This window comes from Caenorhabditis briggsae (assembly GCF_000004555.2).
Source record: "Caenorhabditis briggsae complete genome, chrX, whole genome shotgun sequence".
In the NCBI taxonomy this organism is placed as follows: domain Eukaryota; kingdom Metazoa; phylum Nematoda; class Chromadorea; order Rhabditida; family Rhabditidae; genus Caenorhabditis; species Caenorhabditis briggsae.
Window position 1 is genome coordinate 4537492 of NC_013491.2, and position 20174 is coordinate 4557665.

The 20174-nt window shown below is 38.7% G+C and overlaps 3 protein-coding genes across 3 annotated transcripts; all 3 read left to right on the forward strand.

The window, feature by feature from the left end:
* Positions 1–512: 512 nt before the first annotated feature.
* CBG02146 lies at positions 513–5299 on the forward strand (the record flags this gene model as incomplete). The annotated part of the gene is made up of 8 exons (XM_045239089.1): positions 513–632; positions 3112–3215; positions 3262–3314; positions 3375–3514; positions 4744–4807; positions 4867–4932; positions 4981–5086; positions 5149–5299. The coding sequence occupies 8 exons, from the start codon at positions 513–515 to the stop codon at positions 5297–5299; spliced, it is 804 nt and encodes a 267-aa protein (XP_045092039.1).
* Positions 5300–11724: 6425 nt separating this feature from the next.
* On the forward strand, positions 11725–14191 carry CBG02149 (the record flags this gene model as incomplete). The annotated part of the gene is made up of 4 exons (XM_045239090.1): positions 11725–12666; positions 12723–12932; positions 13173–13352; positions 14108–14191. The coding sequence occupies 4 exons, from the start codon at positions 11725–11727 to the stop codon at positions 14189–14191; spliced, it is 1416 nt and encodes a 471-aa protein (XP_045092040.1).
* A 1251-nt stretch (positions 14192–15442) lies between these two features.
* On the forward strand, positions 15443–19533 carry CBG02150 (the record flags this gene model as incomplete). The annotated part of the gene is made up of 11 exons (XM_045239091.1): positions 15443–15565; positions 15607–15762; positions 15817–15885; positions 15944–16081; positions 16876–17057; positions 17104–17526; positions 18003–18412; positions 18458–18685; positions 18734–18965; positions 19011–19206; positions 19507–19533. 11 exons carry the CDS (start codon positions 15443–15445, stop codon positions 19531–19533), a joined length of 2184 nt encoding a protein of 727 aa, XP_045092041.1.
* Positions 19534–20174: the final 641 nt, after the last annotated feature.

The window sequence follows — 20174 nt, forward strand, 5'->3', positions numbered from 1 at the left end:
ATATTCATGAATATTTGATTTCCATCGATGATCCTCGTGAAACTTGGAATTCGTAACTTGGTCTCCGTCCTTGTTCTTTTTTAGTGCTATAAAAAAGTACAAAGTTTGGTAAGCACACTCCAGCGAAACAAACTCAATCAGGCAATCTGGAGTTTGAACAAAAGGGTATTAAGAGTAGAATTCTCTTAGTGTGAGGACCTCATCTTCCACTTCTTACTAGGGAAAAAATGTTTTCAAGTCCAGTGTTCACTACTATAAGCCCCGTTTTTCCTTTTTTTTTTCCTATTGCCCAATGTCTCACTACGGACAGAGCCCTCCTTCGCGGCAAAGTGGGCGGAGCGCATTGGCGCGCCCCTTTGTGCGTCTTCGAGGCTCTCCTCCTACCGTCGCTGGGGCCTCACCAGAGCAACTCCGGTTTTAGTGAATCAGTCGACATATTTTCTTGGTCAGCATATTATTTGGAGGCGACTCGCACACAGATACACACAAAATGTCCTAAGTTTTCGCCAAAAATGATGCGCCTGCTACTCGCCATCTGCCTGCTAACGGTCTATACCCAAGGGAGTCAGATTCCTGTGCCTCCCATATTCTCTCCGTGCAACTTCCCATCTCCGATCACCGAGCCAAGTTTTGTAAGTACTCTTTTTTTCTTTATTTGGTGCTGAGTAAAAAAAACTATAGTCAAGAGTTGTAGGTAACAGAGAAATAGAGGTTCTTTTTTGTTTTGAAAATACGTGTCGAATTATTTATTCTCTTTGTTTTGGCTTCTGCCTCCTAGCTCGCGTTTTTCCTGTCTCACAAATCACTCAAGCGTTCTTGAACCCGCAATTAGAAACCCAATTATTTTTTTTCAAACTCTCCAGTGCCGGCTTCTTCGTCTTTTCTTCTCTTCCTTTCTATTTTCTTCCTCCAGAATCCCCAAAAAAAATTTTTTTTTCTTCTTAAGTATACTTTGTGCCCAAAACTTTTGAACGGCCATCTCAAAAAGTCAATGTCGGGAGTGGAGAAGAATAAGAAAGGAAAGCTTCGTGGAAAAATAGACGACGTCGACGACCGACGCCGTGCTTTTTTCTATTTGCATATTTAGCGTTTGGCTCATCTTTATGAAACCAATCAAGTGAAAGACAATCGGCGATGCTTTCTTTCTGTTTTTACTACGTCGCGGAAGCGAAAGTCGCACAGCTAGAGATTCTACAGATTTCATATTACGAATTTCTCTGGATTAAAAAAAATGGGAAAGGCAAATTTTTGCACTTCTTGGAGAGGGAGGAATCCCTACGAAATTTTGATTTGAAATTTAAACTAACTTGAACTGAGAAACCCTTCAAAAACCTCTAAAAACCTGGAATTCCAAAAAATGGATGTGTCAAAAGCATTAGTCATTCAAGGTCTCCTTTGGAAACCGCCACACATGAGGTGGGACCGCCGTAAACGCAATTTGTGCTCCTCTCCTCCCGAAAAAAACCCTAGTTTATTCTTTTTCCTTTTCCTGTCTATTGTATTGAAAATTCCTCGACAACAAAAAGAAATCTTTTTTTCCCCTCATATGCTTCCTTCCTCTTTTGGCAGGTTTCTTGAGGACCCTTGTAAAGTTTTTTACATAGAGAGAAAAAAGTTCAAAAATGTTCTTTTAAGATGAGAATCGGAAGGGGAGGAAAAGAGCAACGAGTTTTTTTGGAACCCATTTTTTCGGAACTTCCCATAGAGTAGATAAATCATGCTCATTTTTTCTAGATAAGCATACAAAAGAAAAAATAGAAAAATGCAATAAAAAAGTTTGGGTTATTGCACTTGATATATCTTTCCCTTGGTCTTTCTATTCTATGCTTCCTGAACATTATATATAAGTTGTAAACAAAAACAGTGAATGAATTCATTTCTTTGTCATATATGGGTAATGTTTCGCTTTTTTCTTCTCCTTCGGAAGGGATTCTGAGACAGAGAAAGAGACACGCAACTCCTCACAAAAAATGATATATATATATATGTATTCATTTGATGTCTCCCATCTTTCTGTTTCCTGCAACGGAAACGAGCCCTCCAGAACCAGAAAAAAACCAGGACCACCAAATCAACACAGAGGGGTCCGCCACGAGACAAAGCAAACACGTGAAAGACTAAAAGAAGGAGAGATATGCATGGGAAAAGTCACTATGGTGGTAGTGTACTACCCGAAATTTTATATGCATATGAAATAGTGAAGACGGGACCGAGTTAATGGGATGGGGAGAGGCAAAAAACAAGGGAAAAGGAGGAAGAACTAATTGGAAACATGATGAGTCGTGAATAAAAATAGAAAAAAGGAAGAGAGAACAACACGAGTAGCTAGTCATGAGTCATATTTCTGAGAAATGTGTGAGGTGAAACAAGAAAACTATTAGGGTGACACTTTGAACTTAAACGGGTGTTACCTTGGCTTGATTATCTCAATTTCTATGAGAGATATCAAAAATCTGTAAGCAAATAACATTTTGATGATAACATTAACAAATTTACAGTGGACAGTTTTTTGATATCTTTTTAAGAAACTGAGACGACGGTTAGAATAGGCTCCGGTTAGAGCAAATACGGTAGACCAAATAAAAGCAACCTACAGAAAAACAGAATTATGGTGGTTACTATAGTTTTACTGTAATAGACTTCAGAAAATAAACTGTTACAATAATATTAATTGAGGTACCGTACTACAGTCAAAATTGTAGATGTCATAAAATTTATGGGAACTATATGTTAAATTGATGTGGATAGCGTAATAAGTGTAATAAAAAAGGATTAACACAGCCAATTTTTAGATAATTCACCTTGATTTCTGGCACTTTAATAAAATGTCATCCAATTTTTAATCTTTCAGCTCATATATCTCATTTTCTGTAATAGATATCAAAAAGTGGTCAACTAACAAAAACATTGTGATACACATTTTATTCATTGACCATTTTTCGATCTTTCACAGAAAATGAGATATATGTATAGGCTTAAAATTGACGTTATGGTGGCACTCTTTTGAAGTGCTTACGGAATATTGATACCTGTATTAGAAGGGCCCACTGGGAAAGTTCCCAGTGTGGGGTCCTTCTAATACAGTTTTTGTTTCAAAATTCATTTTTCTAGCACCGATCCGTCTGTTACACCATCCCACGACTCCCCTTTGTTTGTGACCTCCATCATCAACTAGCCTACACAAATGTCCATGGAATCGAGAAGGCGTATAATAAGTAATTCCACTTTCAATGTCTCACCCTTCAAAACCTAATTTTCCAGATATCGCTCTTTGTTCACCAATGGCAACGCGTCGACGCTAGCCGTGATAATCAGTAAGTCTCTCTCCCACACCTGGACAATACCTCCCAGCCAACCAAAACCCAATTTTCTAGCTAAACAACTTGAGCAGCCGGCTTCTGCAAATGATGTCATGAAGAAATCCGAGTACGCGTGCATTTTCGATAATGAATGCGACCAGATTGATGGGGACATGATTACTGGCATTGTCGGAAACGTGCGAAAGTTCTTGAAGGTATGGGCTGGTGAAGAAAAAAATGTAGCATGGGGGAAAACAAATTGGTCCAATATGTGTGCCAAAGTGGAACAGGAAGAGGAACTCGGTTATTACGAAACCATTTGAGAATCTTTTTTGTCAAAAGAGGGCGATTATTGTATGCATGACGTGTGCTAGGAAAGATCTGAGGGTGCTAAAGGTTTGGGGAGGGATATGAAAAATATAATATTTGAAAGTTTTGCCTGCATATGTATTTTCGACTCAACTCAACGTTAAAACCAAAATGATCAAGAATAATTAACGGTTCTTGAAAAAGAAAGTTTCCAAAAATCGTCAAGCTTTTACAATGCATGGTATTTATGATCACAAACATTTTTGGACAGTTTCAACATGCTTTTCGCACTTTTCGTTCAAAATCTTTTGATTTTTTAAGAAAACAGTTATCAAATTTGTGTTTTTACCCTCAGTTACCTATAAAAGTCATTCTTTCCCGTCTCAAACGGCCGTTTTAGACGTTTTTCCTTTAGACTGCTCCCCTTTACGCTGCGTCTCCTCCAGTCGCCGTATCTCTCGAGGACCACGTTATACATAGTGGGCGGCGTAACCCGGGAAATGTCGGCCGCTTGCTAGGGGGACTCTATATAATCGTCGTCGTTTCTCACCGTTTTCGGGGCCTGGCTGGCTGTCGCGGATAGCCAGGGTAGGCGGCGTATAGATCGGCCTGTGAGCCGAGACGCCAAGTTTGAGAATAATGTCCAAAAAAAAAAGAAAAGCCGCAAGGCAAATTACTTTTTGAAATTTTGAAGACTCATATAATTTTCAAATTCAAATAGAATTGTAATATTCAATGAGATTACCTGAAAAAAACATTTCATATTTTGGCATTTTCGAATGAAAAATCGTCGATTTTGAGTTGTGAATAAGTATTCCAGAATTATTTTGTTGCTTCGAAAACTGGAGATCCGAAAATGGCTCAATCAAAATTAAACTGAGAGTTGTGAAATTTTTAACCGATTAACTCGCTTTTGTCAATACAAAAGTCAAACTTTAGCTGTGTTTCACTTTGAAGTTGACTACTTTGGAAAGTATGATGTCGAATTTTCTCCGGTGTGCATATTTTGAGTTTTCAGGTTTATTCCTGGAAAGTCTACGAACGATGGTTTGGCGCTTCTGAATCCTGCTCGAAGACCAACCTTTTAGCGGTAACTTTAACTCTTTCAACCCCTTTCAAAAATTCCAATTTTCAGCTCGTTGTTATCGATGGAGTCGTCAACGACGCCAGAAAAATCCCATACGTCAGACTTCACACAGGTACAAATCTAGGCAGAAAACCAGAACACAAATATCTCTGCTCACCTCAAATATTCCAGGTTCTCCACGTCTTCGAGTCCTACTGCCAAATATACAAAGCGAGGTGAACAATGCGTTGGTGCAAGGTTCGGCGCATAAATTAGGAATTCAAAAACTGCAAGTTGGTGTTTCAGGTTGGCCACTAGCAAAAGTGATTGAAGATTTGGTGGATGATGTGGGGTACGCACTGAAGGAGTACTACGAATTGAACGGAGAGCAGAGAGATCATTCAGTGCCATTGTAAGACTTCAACAATCATTCATTCAATTTTAAAATAGTCACTTAATTTTCTCAATTTCTAGATGGGCCAGAAACCTATTTCTGATCTGCTTGGCACTTGTTGTAACAGCACTTCTTGTTGAGTGGTATGTGGTGAGAAGGAAGATTGGAGTGCAGAAGAGTGGATCCATCAAGATTGCATCCGGAAAGAGCAAAACACATCTGATGTTCTAAATCCTCGATATCTGAAAAAAAAAAACTGTATATAGCTCATTTTTATGATGTCAATAATCCGTTTAGTATGTCTCGGGTGCTGCAGTAAGCTTCTAAGAAGCCTATTGAACAGGTTGAATGTTTAAAGTATTGCAATTTTAGTAATAAAAATATGTTTTCAACTGTTTTGTTTATATTATTCCTTTGTGATGCTTCCAGACTTCTCTTTCCAAAGTTTATAAATATAAAACATATTGGGTTTCATTGATGATGATTGCTGCACAAAAGAGGAGTAAATCAAAGGAATCATTGAGCACACACTGCTAATTCTTATGGCGGGTAATAACGTCGTGTATCTCTTGGCCACGAGACCATCAGAACGTTATCATTCATTCTCATCTACTTTGCGTCGTCTCTCCACCTCTTTAAATGCTCCGAGACAGACACCACCAGGCAGCAGATTGTGATAAAAACAGGCCACCACCGCCGCCGCTCCAAACTTTCTATCACTCGTTCAATGTACTTTTCTAGACTTTTTTTTTTTTTATTGCAAACTGATATTCACGATAAGCGCTATCCTTCCGTTGTATTCAAGCTTGGTTGTCGAGTACACGTGCTCGGATAACGCTCATCGAGTCTGATCGGTTATGTTGGTAAAGTTTCTTTAAGAATAAGAGTTGACTTCAAGGAGATTTTTGCTTTCATAAGTGAAATCTTTTCTTGTTAAAACCCCAATGCTTATTTCAGGTATTTAGGAATTCTGCTTTCAGCAGGGATCTTATCAATGACTGTTCAAAAGGTCATCACAAGATTTCGGAGCGGTTTATTCAAGAAAAAATTAAAATGCATCCTTCGAGTGTATGAAAAGTTCATTTCAGTTTTATTCGGCATTTGGGTATCACTGTCAACCAAAAGGTCAAATCTATAGATGTCATTATTCCACCCATATTAATTACCGCATTTGCTCAGAAAGAAGCCCACCCTGTACGTGCAGCTCGATAATCTTGGTTCTCATTAGGGGTATAGAAAACTTGTCAACTGGTAAAATATCTATTGTATTATCACCAATATTTGATCAGTTGACAAATTTTTTGATATCTTTTGAAGATACCAATACAATTACCGTAAAAACTCTATTAGATAGCCACCCCTAATTGAATGGTAGCCTCTAATATAGTGCCATTAGTGCACCTCCGAACAATAGAGTGCCAGCCCCCAATATAATGCCACTGCGGATTTGATATCACTGTGGTAAAAGTTGAAGAAAAACACAAAAAATCATTTTCTGGTTTTGTAGCTTTTTCAAGCTTAAAAGAGGTACTGTATTTGTAAAAAATGTGTGAGGATAATATCAAATTCAGAAAATTTCTAAAAAATAAGTAGAAAAATCAAAGAAACCTCGGAAGTCATTTTATGAAAGAATTAAAAATCGAGCACTTTTGAGATAAGTTTCAGTATAAATTAGCTCCGAACAATAAAGTGCTAGCCTCTAATTGAATGTCACCCCCTAATACAGTGTCACCCCAGACCACCTTCGAACAATAGAGTGCCATGGCTATCTAATAGAGTTTTTACGGTAAGCTCAAAGTGCACGGGTGGGGGTGGGCTTCTATTAGAACACTAAAAAATAAAAATCACGGTGGAAACTGCAATATTACTGTAATCTGCCCTTGACAAAAATATTTTTACAATTAAGTTACTGTATGTACCGTATTCCTGATATGACTTACAGTACTGGCCATAAAGAATGCGACAACTTGTTTTTTGAAGATAACTTTTTGAAAACTCAACTTTTCAATCCGAATTTTTGGTAAGATTTTTTCAGCACTATCAAAAACTTTTAGGCTAAGTTGGTTTTAATATTCTGCTACAATTTTTTTGAAAATTAATTTTTTTCGAAAATTCATGAAAATGACATTTTTGGAGATCTATACAAAGAAGCTCAAGAAACACCGGAGGTCAAAAACAAAATAAAGGTAACATAAAAAGTGATTTAATATTTCGTTGGGTATCCTTTCGCATCGATAACAGCCTTGCATCTACGTGGCATCGACTCCAGGAGCGTCTGAACCACCGTCATCGGGATACTCTTCCAAGCAGCTTCGAGTTGGGCAAACTTTTGATTGGCATTGGATGCTCTGACTCCTTTGAGGCGGCGTTCCAGCTCCTCCCACATATGCTCGATGGGATTCAAGTCTGGAGATTGACTTGGCCATTCTAGGAGGTTCACACGGTGACGTCTGAACCAATTGGCGACATGACCCGAAGTATGCTCGGGTCATTATCCTGTTGGAACACCCACGATCGGCCCAAATTTGCTCTTGCCCATGGTCTCATTGTGTTCTCCAAGATGTCTTCGTACACATATCGATCCATGGTTCCAACGGTTCTCTTCAATGGTCCCATAGAAGTGTCGGAGAAGCATCCCCAAACCATCACAGATCCACCTCCATGTTTCACAGTTGGACATTGGTACTGTGGAGCATACCTGGAGCCAATGGGACGTCGAATCCACTGAATACCATCAGTTCCGAACATATTGAACTTCGATTCATCGCTCCAGATGTGATTTGCCCACTCACGGGGGCCCCAGGACAAGTGCTGTTTAGCCCATTCAACGCGAGCTTTTCGGTTTTTCAAACTGACGAGTGGTTTTTTGACTGGTCTTCGTCCGTGCAGTCCAGCAACTTGCAAACGTCTTCTAATAGTTCTTCTCGATGGTACCGGTTCATTTGGAGACGTCACAGAAAGTTGAATATCCGTAGATGTGCGTCTAGGATCTTCTCGGCATGCGCGCAAAATGTTCCGATCCATATTTCTGGAAGTGGTTCGGGGTCTTCCTGGAGATTGGCGATGAACAACGCCATTCTAAATTGTTAAATTTAGTTGAGAAAGCTGATTGAAACCTCACATCATCTCGATTTTTCTTCAGAATACGGTAATTTTGGCTGGAAGAACAACTAAACTGAGTTGCAAGTATCTTTGGATGCGCGCCGAGTTCATGACCACGCACAATGCTTTTTCGCTCGTCCACAGAGAAGGATTTTTTCCCGAATGGTCTAACCATATCTGAAAAACAATAAAACAATAACTAAAACTAATTCCAATTAGTTGTCTTTCAACTTTATTTAAAAAAACCAAAAATCATGAAAAATATGCAAAATGAAAAAAAAAAAGAAAACAATTGAAAAAAAATTTTGTTTGCAAGATGATGCAATTTCCAAGTACGCAAGTTTTCGTAACTTTCCAATGTGTCTACAGTAAAAAATTCGAGTTGAAAAGTTGAGTTTTCAAAAAGTTATCGTCAAAAAACAAGTTGTCGCATTCTTTATGGCCAGTACTGTATGTGAGTTGACAGTTGAAACCATAAATTTTATGGGAGGCAGGTGATGTAGCGTCACATCTGTAATAAAAAGAGATTGACGCTGTCAATTTTAGCATACTGTATCTCTGTTCCTGGCAAAATGAACCAACATACAATTATTATGAAGTTACGATGAATTTGGTCAGTGGACCATTTTTTGATACCGTATTTGCTCGAAAAGTAGCCTGCTCTATACGTGAACTTTTAGCTTAAGTATTTCGGATTCTATGAGAGATATGAAAAATCTATCAACTGATATAATATTGGTGATACTATGATAAAGAATAGTTCAGGTTGACAATTTTCCGATACTTCTCAAAACAAAGTAGATAATTTAGTTTAGAGTACACGTATAGAGTGGACTTCAATCAAGACAAAAACGAATCCATTCATCTCATTTCCTTCAAAAAGCATCAAAAAAATTCAACTCAAAAATTGTTATCGCAGTATCACTTTAATTCATCAGTTAGCAGATTTGTTTATATATCTTAAAGGAGCCGAGATAATTGAGCTCAAAGTGAACATGTAAGGGGTACTATATGTCAAATTTAAGACTACCGCTTCTCGATTAAGGCATTCTAAGATGAGTTGATGACGGCAGCCTAGACGACTTGAGGTTTTCGGAACCCTGAAATCATTCCTGAAACAACTGCCTGATACGGTGGTTTAACCAAAATCTCCCTAGTCTCCTTCCAGAATGACGATACGGTATCTGACTTGTCTCTTCAAAATAATTTTATATTCATTTTCTTAAAAGTTTATCTAGAACACTCTGAAAGGTATAAATTCGCTTATCACTATCAACCAAAAAGTACAGCATCAGTTTTAACGGCTCAGTTGATCCCGTTTCATTGTGGTGTATGATCTAGTTTTATCAACGAAAAAAATTACATACTCATAGAGCCACACAACTTTTTATATGCTCCAATGATCAGCCGTGACTCTGCCCATAGAGCTTCAATTGCTATAAATCTAGTTTTTCAAGAAAAATTTTCATTTTTAAAAATTTAATCTTAAATTGGAAAATCTGATTTTTTCCCCAGAATCGCTAGGAGCCAGGGAAATATTCTCTTTAAAGATTCCAGTGCTAATTTCAAGCGGTGAGAACCCCTTTTTGACACACATAGCTGTCCAAATCGACTTTATTCTGCAACTTATACAATTTGAAAAGCTTGGTACAATTTTAGAAAAATTAATATGTTTCGGAAAGGAAAAAAATCTCAAATTTCAGCAATTTGAAGCGTGCAACTTGATTCAGACTCCTTCTGTTGTTTTTTAATGTGTTTTTACAGTATACTGACCAGACGGAAAATATGAAAACATTCTAGCTTGATATTTCTCAGCGCGAGTGTATTTGTTTATCAGAATTCACACTTCTGGTCTTTTTCATAGCGTGTTTCTTAGAAAATGTTGTGTAAACATTCAAATCTTGTTGACCTGCTCTGTGAGTGTCACTGACGAATTTTATAAGCATTGCCACCTTCAGACTTGGTTTTGAAATCAGCCAAGTTATCTTCTTTTTTTCGTTGTTCATTCTCTCCAAACCTTATAGCACCCAGGGATAATCGCCTACGGTCTTCGTCTCCTTCACCGATCCATCAACTAGTCGTTTTCCTCTCTATCTCTTCTACCGCCCACATCTCTTAGCCCAAGGACGGTAAGATACGCATAAGTACACACACACACGAAGAAGACGCACAGCCATCTGGACCAGTACTGGGAGTAGAAGTGACACATGCACCATTTGCCTCCTCTCTCTGTCCTTACAACCTTCACTCTCTCGCTCTCTCTCTCTGTCTTCTTTTGCCCCCCCCCCCCCCGTCCTCATAACAAACGCCCCCCCCCCCGTACGCACCAAGTCCGCATGTTGTCCCAGTCGTTCGGCCAAAAGAGCGTCCCCCCATTCGTTCCCATTCAATCGATTTTGCACTCTCTTCCTCTCTAGCTCCAGCCCCACAACAGTTTTTGTTACACAGACAGTGAATGTTGTATTTACTCGGCGTCTCTGTTATCAAACCTTTTTTTTACTTCTTACCATTTTTCTGTTTTACCAAACCTTGCCATTACTCTAGACCTTGACCAGTGTGATTTACGGCAGTTTCATTGGAGGTTTCTAATTTTTTTCGTTTTATCACAAAAACAGTAGAGAGAGAGTTAGAAAGACATTTAGCTGTTTGTTATTTTCAACTTTTTGATTTTTTTTGTGTTTTCAGACCTTCTTGACCTAAAAACACAGAAAAATCTAGAACATTAGCCACATAAAACTTCCTTCCTAGACCTTCCCAGAAAAAGAGGGTTGTAAAACCCAGGAACTTCGGCATAGAGTAATTTCCATGACCTTCCCAAAAGAAAAAAAGTTGTCCCACCTGTATTTGAAGTCAATAGAGTCGTAAAACAATATCAAACAACTATCCAGCCCTCTCTGTAGCTCTCAATTATGATTTTTCTATATTCGAGCTAGCTACAATTCTCAGCTTAGCCATAGTCTTCTTATTCTCCCTACGAAACTCCAACGAAGAAGAAATGTAGATGTCGTCGCCACTCGTAAAAAGCGAAAGTGATTGATTATTCCTCTCACATACATCCCATAGGCTTAGTTATATATTTTTCTTCTCTCTAGAACTTTCCTCGTAATTTCTTTAGATTTTTAGCAGTCGTTTAGCTCCAACGAGTAAAACTAATTTGTAGTATGTTATGGATAATATTTTTAATCTAATCTCGAGAGATTTAACCCATTTTGAGTGAGCGCCATTAGACTAGAGGCTCTAGTACAATGGAATTTGTTTTGCAGTCCGGCTAATATGCATTCTTATCCATCATACCACTCTTTTTCTCTTCAGCACTCTCTTCCTCATCCACATCTCCGGACTTTGTCTGTTCTCCTCTCTATCCCGCGCAAATTTTCCCCCCAGTGCTCATCCGTAGCTGCACTAGGGTCATCTACATGCCCATTTTTGTTTTTGGGCACTCACTTTTTTATAGTTCCACCAAATTCCCTAAAAATTCTTTCCTTTTTTTCAAGCTTACCTTTTCGTAAATTTCTTTCTTTCTCAAAATCTAAACTTTTGGATTTTCAGGTAAAATGTCGTCGCCACCACCTATTTCTGATACAACTGCGGTGGAATTCGCTCAACCTGAACATCCAGATGACCCGTTTTCTGCGAAGACGTCGCTAGATGCTCCAGAAGAAAGTGTCGTTGAAAAAAAAGAATCTGATGCTGGAGACGCTACTGAAGAAACCAACGCTGATGAAGTAGCGGTAAAAGAGCTAGAAGTTGTTGAGTCTGCGGAATCGGAGGATAAGGCAGAGGAGAAACCTGAGGAGAAACCAGAAGAGGATAAGCCTGATGAAGCCATGGGAGATGCTGAAGACGTTGTGAAAGCTGATGCAAATGAGGAGAAGAAAAATGAGCCGGTTGAGAATGAGAAGGCTGAGGAGGATAAGGTTGAAGAGGCTAAGAAAGATGAAGAAGTTGAAGAGAAGAAGGATGATGAACAGCCTGAAGACGTGGCGAATGTTGAGCAGGAGAAAGTTGATGGCGTGGCAGCAGATGAGAAGGTGGATGCTGATAAGAAGACTGAAAATACCGAAGATGTCGTCGAAACTGATGAAGACAAACCGGTTGAAGAGCCAAAAGAGGTGGAGAAGAAGGATGAGAAGGATGAGACTGAAAGTGATAAGAAGGAAGAAGCAAAGCAAATGGAGACTGATGAAAAGACTGTTGAAGCTGAGAAAACTGATGAAGTCAAGGAAGGAGATGTTGTTGAAAAGGACACAGACGTCGACAAAGCTGGCGAGGAGGCTGAAGCAGAAAAGAAGGACCAAGAAGTTGAGGATGCTAACACGGAGGAAGTAGAAGCCATGGAGACTGATGAGAAGCCCGTTAAAGAGGTGAATGCTGATGGAAAGAAAGATGTCGAGCAGGAAAAGAAAGAGGACGTTGAAACCGACGAGAAGAAATCTGAAGTAGCAGAGACCAAGACGGAGGAGGGAGCTAAAGTTGATGTCAAGGATGATACCAAGGTGATGACACCAAAAAAACAGATGAGGTCAAATCCGAGGAAAACAAGGATGAACAGGATAAGAAAATCGAAGAGGCTGCTGAGGAGAAAAATGCCAAATTATCCGAAAACAAGAAAAGAGAAGCTCCTGAGCCAATGGAGGTTGACGACAAGGATCAACCAGGAACTTCTGGAGAGCCATCAGCAAAACGCATGAAATCAGAGGAGCCACCACAGGAGCCAATCGTGCTGGAGCATGCAGCGAATCTTGTCAAAATGGAAGCTGACGTGAGTTTTTATTTTTTACATCTTGGGATTTTGGCGTTTGATTAATTCAATGCTTGTCTTGTCGGCTGGCCGATTCCAAGAAAAGCAATAAGGCTTGACCAGCCAAAAAGGGGTATTATGGTCCGGACCGACAATTTTTGCCCGTCCATATTAAGTGTTGGCTCACACCCGGCTACTGATCGCTGGTCGATTCTTATTAGTTGTGATTTCACCTTCCAATCTAAATTTCTAATTTTCCAGGGCACCCTCCGATCCTTCACAAAATTCCTCGACGACTTGAATCTGATGACCAAAGCCAACGCTCCAGAGACTTCTAGTTATGTACAGGCCATTTTGACAAAGAAACACAACTGGTTCGTGGATCTCATCGATAATTATCGCAAGAGAGTCAACACTGGACGCAACAAGGAGGAGTTGCAGGTAAGATTTGTGAATTTTGAAAATTTGGGAAATCGTTACCGCTGGACTTATGGCCACCTTGATAATACATATGTATGGAAGATTTCAAGCCACCATTCTTGTCCGGCGGTGATGCATTTTACCTCTAAAAATTGGTTCAAAAGCGCTTCGTCGGTCCATCAGCAAAAACAGGAAAAGGTTACGAGAAATTTGCATGCGTCTTTGATACCGTACCCCGTTTTGGCTGTTCGTCTACTTTAGAAGGAAATTTATCGGAGTATTCATAAGAATCAGAATGAAATCTATTATGTAGCTAATGCCTATGAGAAATAAGCAAAAATAAAGTGATTCTGTGATATGGTATCGAATGCGCGTGCACTTATTCAAGAAGATCCTGCTATTTTTGCGACCGGACCTACGATGCGCCTCATTCATCGGAGGCAAAGTTCATTGTAGCCGAAACGAGTGTAAAACAATTTTCAACGCCATTTTCAACGGATTTGAAAGTTGAGAAATACGAAAAAAACAAATTCCAATTGTTAATTGATATTCGAACTGTATTCAATCAGAGAAATATTTATTTGAAAACTTTGAAATCACTTTCAGATTGTGAGCCAAAAACTAATCCGTTCGTCTGAGTTGTCACTTTAATCCCACTTTTTGTTCTCCATACTTGAAAGGCCAAGAAATTGCTGAAAAAAGCCCAGGCCGCCGTGTTGCAAGAATGTTAAAATGCACCCATGACGATTCATTCCCAACCATTTTTCAATTTTCAGAAAACTCTTGACGACATCTCTCTTAGTCTTCGCAAAGCTCGCCGATCTCAAGAAATCATTGAAATGCTTGGATGCGCCTTTTGAATCTCATCAAACCGACACTGTTGCCATCATCGAACCTCCCGCATTATTAATTTATTTGTCATTTCGAACTTTTTTCATTTGTCACCGTCGTGATTTTGTGAACGCTTCTTGTGGAAGCGCATTTCATATATCATGTTTCTGAGAATTATCAATTTGAGGCTATAAAACTTATTTATTTGGAAATTTGCTTTGTACTGGGTTTTTATATTTTCAGCCGTTTTTGTTGTAGAACTGCAAGGGTATTAGTATCACGAGATTGATTGGGAAGTAATGGTATTCTTCCTTGCTTCGAAATCATCAGGGAGAAAGCGCCACGAGAAGCGAGAAGCGATTCCTCAAGACCACGGGTGGTTTTCAATGTTTTGATGCCAACACTTGGATTTTCGGAGACCTGTGATACTTTTTTCCCAGATAGGAGATTATTTCTGATTTGCTAGAGCTTGGATTTGTTTTTTTTAAATTGATAAAATCTCAAAAATTGAAATGAATTGAATTCAAAATTTATAATTTTCAGAATCATGAAAATTGTTTCATGCTAATATCTTTTGGATCAACTTTTTTTTTGATTTTCCGATGAAGCCCTTCTCCAGAGTTGGTAGATTTCTGTTTACCTTTCTTTGACCTAGAACCTTCACTTAGGTTCTCTTTGATTTCAATATTGCCACTGAAGACTGCGTTTAAGGTGTCATTGCGCATTTCCACGGCGGTTTTCTGATCAAATATAGCTGAAAATGTTTCAATACTTGGATAAATCACCTCAAACGAAAACATAATCATAAGATTAGCAGAAAAAAGGGGGAAAACCCGAATTTTGTGTGGACGTGCGAGGGGACTCGGTGGCCGTGTGGCCGGGGTACTAGAATACCAAACGCCGTGTAGTCCTCTCGGACAAAGATCTCGGAATAAAAAGACAATTTTTTGGAAGGTCCCTAAACGACGACTACCTAACTCAAATAAATTTCAATTTCAGAATTTTTCTCGATGTTTTTTTTCGCCATCGAACATTTTAATTTTTCAACTTTTATATGGAACAAAAAAAATTGACAAAAATATGCGGTAAACGAGAAAAAAAACCTGAAAATAAATATAGTTTTTGATTACTGTAGTTGTTGTTGTGGGAAACTCAAAAGAAATTTCTTTACAGCTCTTATTTTTTAACCAGTATAAACATTAAAGTACCGTTCTTCAAGACTTTCTCCAACTAACCTCCTGAATTTGAAAGGTAAAAAATGTCTGTTTTTTTCAGAACCAATGAATTTGGAATATCACGTCTTCGAGTTTTCCACTGAAGAAGAGTTCCAAAAAACTCACGATGAGTACATCTGCATTCCACATAACTCTTGGGAGCGGTTGGAATACAATCCGTTATATATGGTAAGCGTTTCAATCAATTTTCCAAATATAATGCTTTTTAGGAAGAGGTTCCGGATGGCGTCGACAGTCAGATTTTGGAAATCAACCTGTTGATTCAGAAGGAAGCTCAGCCAATAATGGAGCAGGAAGAGTTGGATGCCGAGGAATTGATGAGGGAAATTTCTGCTGGGACTGGACAACAGATCTCAACCAATCTCGTGAGTTGTAACATGATAATTTTTTTTATTTCTTTAACGAACTAACTATTCCAGCAAACACAGACCGACACCTTCTCCAGAAACTTGACCAGTCTCAAAAACAGATTGGTTCGCAATGTTCCAGTAAGTGATAACTTCATAGAAACTTTTAAAGATTCAAACTTTCGATTATTATTTTCAGGATCGAGTGATTGAGGTTCCCAAATTCTACCAGCACCTGGATCAAAACGTAATAACGAAGAATTGTGACATCCACTATGGCACAATTTTGCTAAAAGAGGAAGCTGATGATAGAATTGTGAACCACAAGCTACGCGAGGTGAGAAAATTTACAAAATTGTAAATACTTCACAAATTTCAAATTCAATCAATACTAAAAATACCAAAAATGACCTACTTTGTCTATTTTCGTTAGAAAATCAAAAATGTTGAATGTCTAAAAATAAATATTAACTTTTGTCGAACGAATCTGAGAATACTTATGTCCAGTGAACAAAAATAAATCTTCTATTTTGCAGTTGACGACTTTGTTCGTAAAAATTCACTTAAATGAAATATATCTTTATAGAGTATCAACATTTTGAATTCAGTGATATTTCTGAATGTTTTGACACTTGGTTCGTTTCAAGGAGTATATCTGATTCAGAGGAATTTTTACGAAAAAGTTGTCAACTGTTAATTTTAACCTACCGTATTTCCTCTAATAGAAGCCCGTCCAAGCCCTCAACTTTGAGCTCAATTATCTCAATTTATGTGACAGATGTCGAAAATGTGACAACTGATAAAATATGGGTGATTTTATGTTTAATAATTTTTCAGTTGACACATTTTTGGCATCTTTTACAAAAACCGAGATAATTGAGCTCAGAGTTGATGGTTTGGATGGGCTTCTATTAGAGGAAATATAGTATATTATTGTTTAAAAGACATGCAAGTTTTCAGGAAATTTCAATAAAATCTACTATATTTTAAAAACTTTAATGTAGCTTATTTTTAATGAAAATTAGCAAAATTCAGGTCGATAAACTAGACTTTGTAATATGTCGAAAAGTTTCGCTTGTACATTACCATCAATCGTTTTGTGAGCAAAATTTGTTAATACAAGTTTTTCAGGGCTACGTTCACATCCACGGTCAGTTTGAAGACAGATTCAACATGTCCGAGGAGATGTTCTTCAAGCTTTTCAAAAATTGCCTGAAAAAGGTCAACGAGAAGAAGCTCAATCAGGACATTTTCTATTATGCCCTCTACACTCAATTCCCAAACAAAGGATCTCAAAAAACAATGTCTGAGCTGTAAGCTGTCTTTGTTTCCTAACTTGTATCTAGTTTTGTGTTTTAGCTTTCCAATTCTCGTGGCCAAATACGAGCCAGGGCTCGATAGACTTGCCTTGGAGCCATGGAAAAAAGATGAGGGAATGCAGCTTACACAGAAATTCGTGTCACGTGGGAACTTCTTCAAGATCTTACTTCCCATTCCAAATACTTCCGATCAATGCGAAAACTGTTATCATAACGAAACCTTGCCGGCCGATCTCCAGAATACAACTGATCATTTGAATGTCTATTACAGAAAAAATGGACTTCCGGGCACTGGATCCCTGAAAGCTTTCTTGCCAATTCTCTTCAAGACAACACAGGCGGTGAATATGTGCGAAGTAATCAGAAGACATGGAAATGGGATTTTGTCTTGCAAGGAAGTATACAAGCATCTTCTTCAATCTTGCACCTTCCAAGCACCACCAAGTCTAGTTCAACCCACCAAGTGAGTTTTAGTTTGCTGAATGATTTATTTTTCAATTGGAATTGAAAGAATCAGCTCTAGTCCAAAATAAATGTCCAATTGAAGCGCCTAAAACAAAGCTCGAGTTTTTTTTAATTTTCAAATGAGCTTTTTTCTCAAAAAACTTTTTTCACGATCCAATTACCGTAAAACCACTAATAGAACGACACCCGGATCGTCCACTTTGAGCCTATATATCTCATTTTCTGCAAAAGATATCAAAAAGTGGCTAACTAGTAAAATGTTGCTGATATCCTGATAAACATTTTACTAGTTAACCACTTTTTGATATCTTTCAAAAGAAGTGAGATATATAGGCTCAAAGTGGACGTTCCGGGTGTCGTTCTATTAGAGGTTTTACGGTAGCATTATTTTAATTGACAGTCCGTTTTTCTAAAGGGCTTTTATTTTGGGTTAGAACCAAGAAACCCTCAATTTTTAAAAAAAGTTGTTTTCAGACCCTTCAAAGAGCGATTCAAGAAATTCATCAGGGATGGACAAGAGCATTATGCGAAAAAGGATAAAAAGAGGTATTTTCGCCACTACAGAAAGATTCGAACTGCAAGTGAAAATGGTAAAACACCTGAAGAAATCGAGGCTCTCAAGGCCGAGCTTAAAAAGGAAGTGGACCATGAGTCGTTATCTGGTCCGTGCTCCCATTTCGGCCGATGCGGACCGTTTGCCGAGGATTGTGACTGCAAGGACTTTTGTTCCCTCCGATGTGAATGCGACATCGACTGCCCTCGTCGGTTCCCAGGATGCGACTGTCCACCTGGTCAGTGTCAAACTGAAGACTGTCAATGTATCCGACAAAGGAACGAATGCGAAAAGGGCCTATGCTACAGATGCTTGGACCACGAGGATGATAGTGAGTTGTCCCAAATCATATGTTTTCGTAATTCTCAAATTTTAGGAAACGTGCCCATGGATCGGAAATGTGGCAATTTCGTGTTCCAGCGTCCAGTAGAAACTCTTTTGAAAGTCACAAAGTCCAAAGTTCTGGGAGCTGGATTTGGAGCGGTCGCGAAGAGGGACATCAAAAAGGGCGAGATCGTTGGAGAATATACTGGAGAGCAGATAAATGAAGATGAAGTTGAGAGAAGAGGAAAGGTGTATCATTTTGGCATCAGCTATGTCTATCGTCAGTTTCTATCGTTAGCAATTGACCATTTTAACAAATAATTTTCAGATCTGCCGTATTCCATCGGGGCACTTGATTCCGCTAAAGCCGGAAATGAGACACGCTTCATCAATCACTCGGACACGCCAAATCTCACCACTATCTTCCGAACGTCAAAAGGAGAGCCACGAGTGGCATTTGTTGCTGATCAAGATATCAAGAAGGACGAAGAAGTGTTCTTCCCATACGGATACCCGGAAAAGGATCTGAAGTTTTTATTCTCGACGAAACCGGAGGACAGGTAAACCAGTCTGAGGAGATAAAAAGCATTAAAAATTTATTACAGAAGTGATCACATGGAGTACGTATCAAGTACTGGGAAGGCAAGAGAGAAGGTTCTGAGAAACATCGCGGGACCATCCACCTCATCATACAACCAACCGGGACCATCCTCGTCAACCAGCCAAGCTGGGCCATCTACTTCCCGCAAACGAAGACCGTCAGACCATTCCGGGCCATCAAGTCCCCATAAAAAGAGAAAGGTAACTTTTCAAAGTGAAATCTTGGAGTATAATTTTTCTTACAGCATTAATGAGCACGGCCATTCACTCTCAGCTTCTTATCTTCTTCTCTACCCATTTCTCTCAAAAGCAACGATTTTTCTTCTTCAAAGATAATAAGTTCCCTTCTGGTTCTTTCTAAATTCCTCCAACAATCTCTAACTGAAAAATTCTTCAATCCTTTGCAGTGTTCCGTTTTTTTCCGTATTTATGTTTTTTCTGTGAATCTCCGAATCCTTTCAATCGATTTATCTCAATTGCATCTCTTATTTTTTTTTCTAGACCACTAGACCATTCGAAACCGGCTAGTTTCTCCTGAAAATTTCATTTTTAGTACTATTCCACGTTTCATTTTTAGCGATTTTTTCAAAGCACATTGATATACTCACAATTTCTTGTCGTGCTGAAGTTTTTCAACCTCTCACAATTTATATGTCTTTTGTTGCGTCTTCCCTGTTTATCTCCTCATCTTTTCCGCTTTTCCCATTCACCGGTCTCCGAGACTCATGATTCCCCGAAACCCCTCTGACCTTTTTTTGATTTTTTTTTCAGTCTTTTCTCCTCACATTGCATCTGAAAAATTTCACAGAAACAATCAAGTGCTTTAATTTGGTTCAATCTCCCACAATATTCTTTCTTCTACCCTTTTTTGTATTTCCTGTGAATTTCCAAATCATCCAACTTCTCAACTCACCGGTCTTCTAAATCATCATCCCCTCTCCAAATCCCACCCTTTTCTTTCCGAGTCTTTTTCAAATTTCACTCCTCATACTGCCTCTGGAAATTATCAAAGAAAAAAAATTGCTTTGATTTTTTCGAATCCCTCGCAATAATACGTTTCCTTCCCATTTTTTTGTCTTCCATGTGAATTTCCAAATCATTTTCTCAAGACACCGGTCTTACCAACTCATGATCCCCTCAAACAACTCTCATTTCTTCCCGAGTTTCTT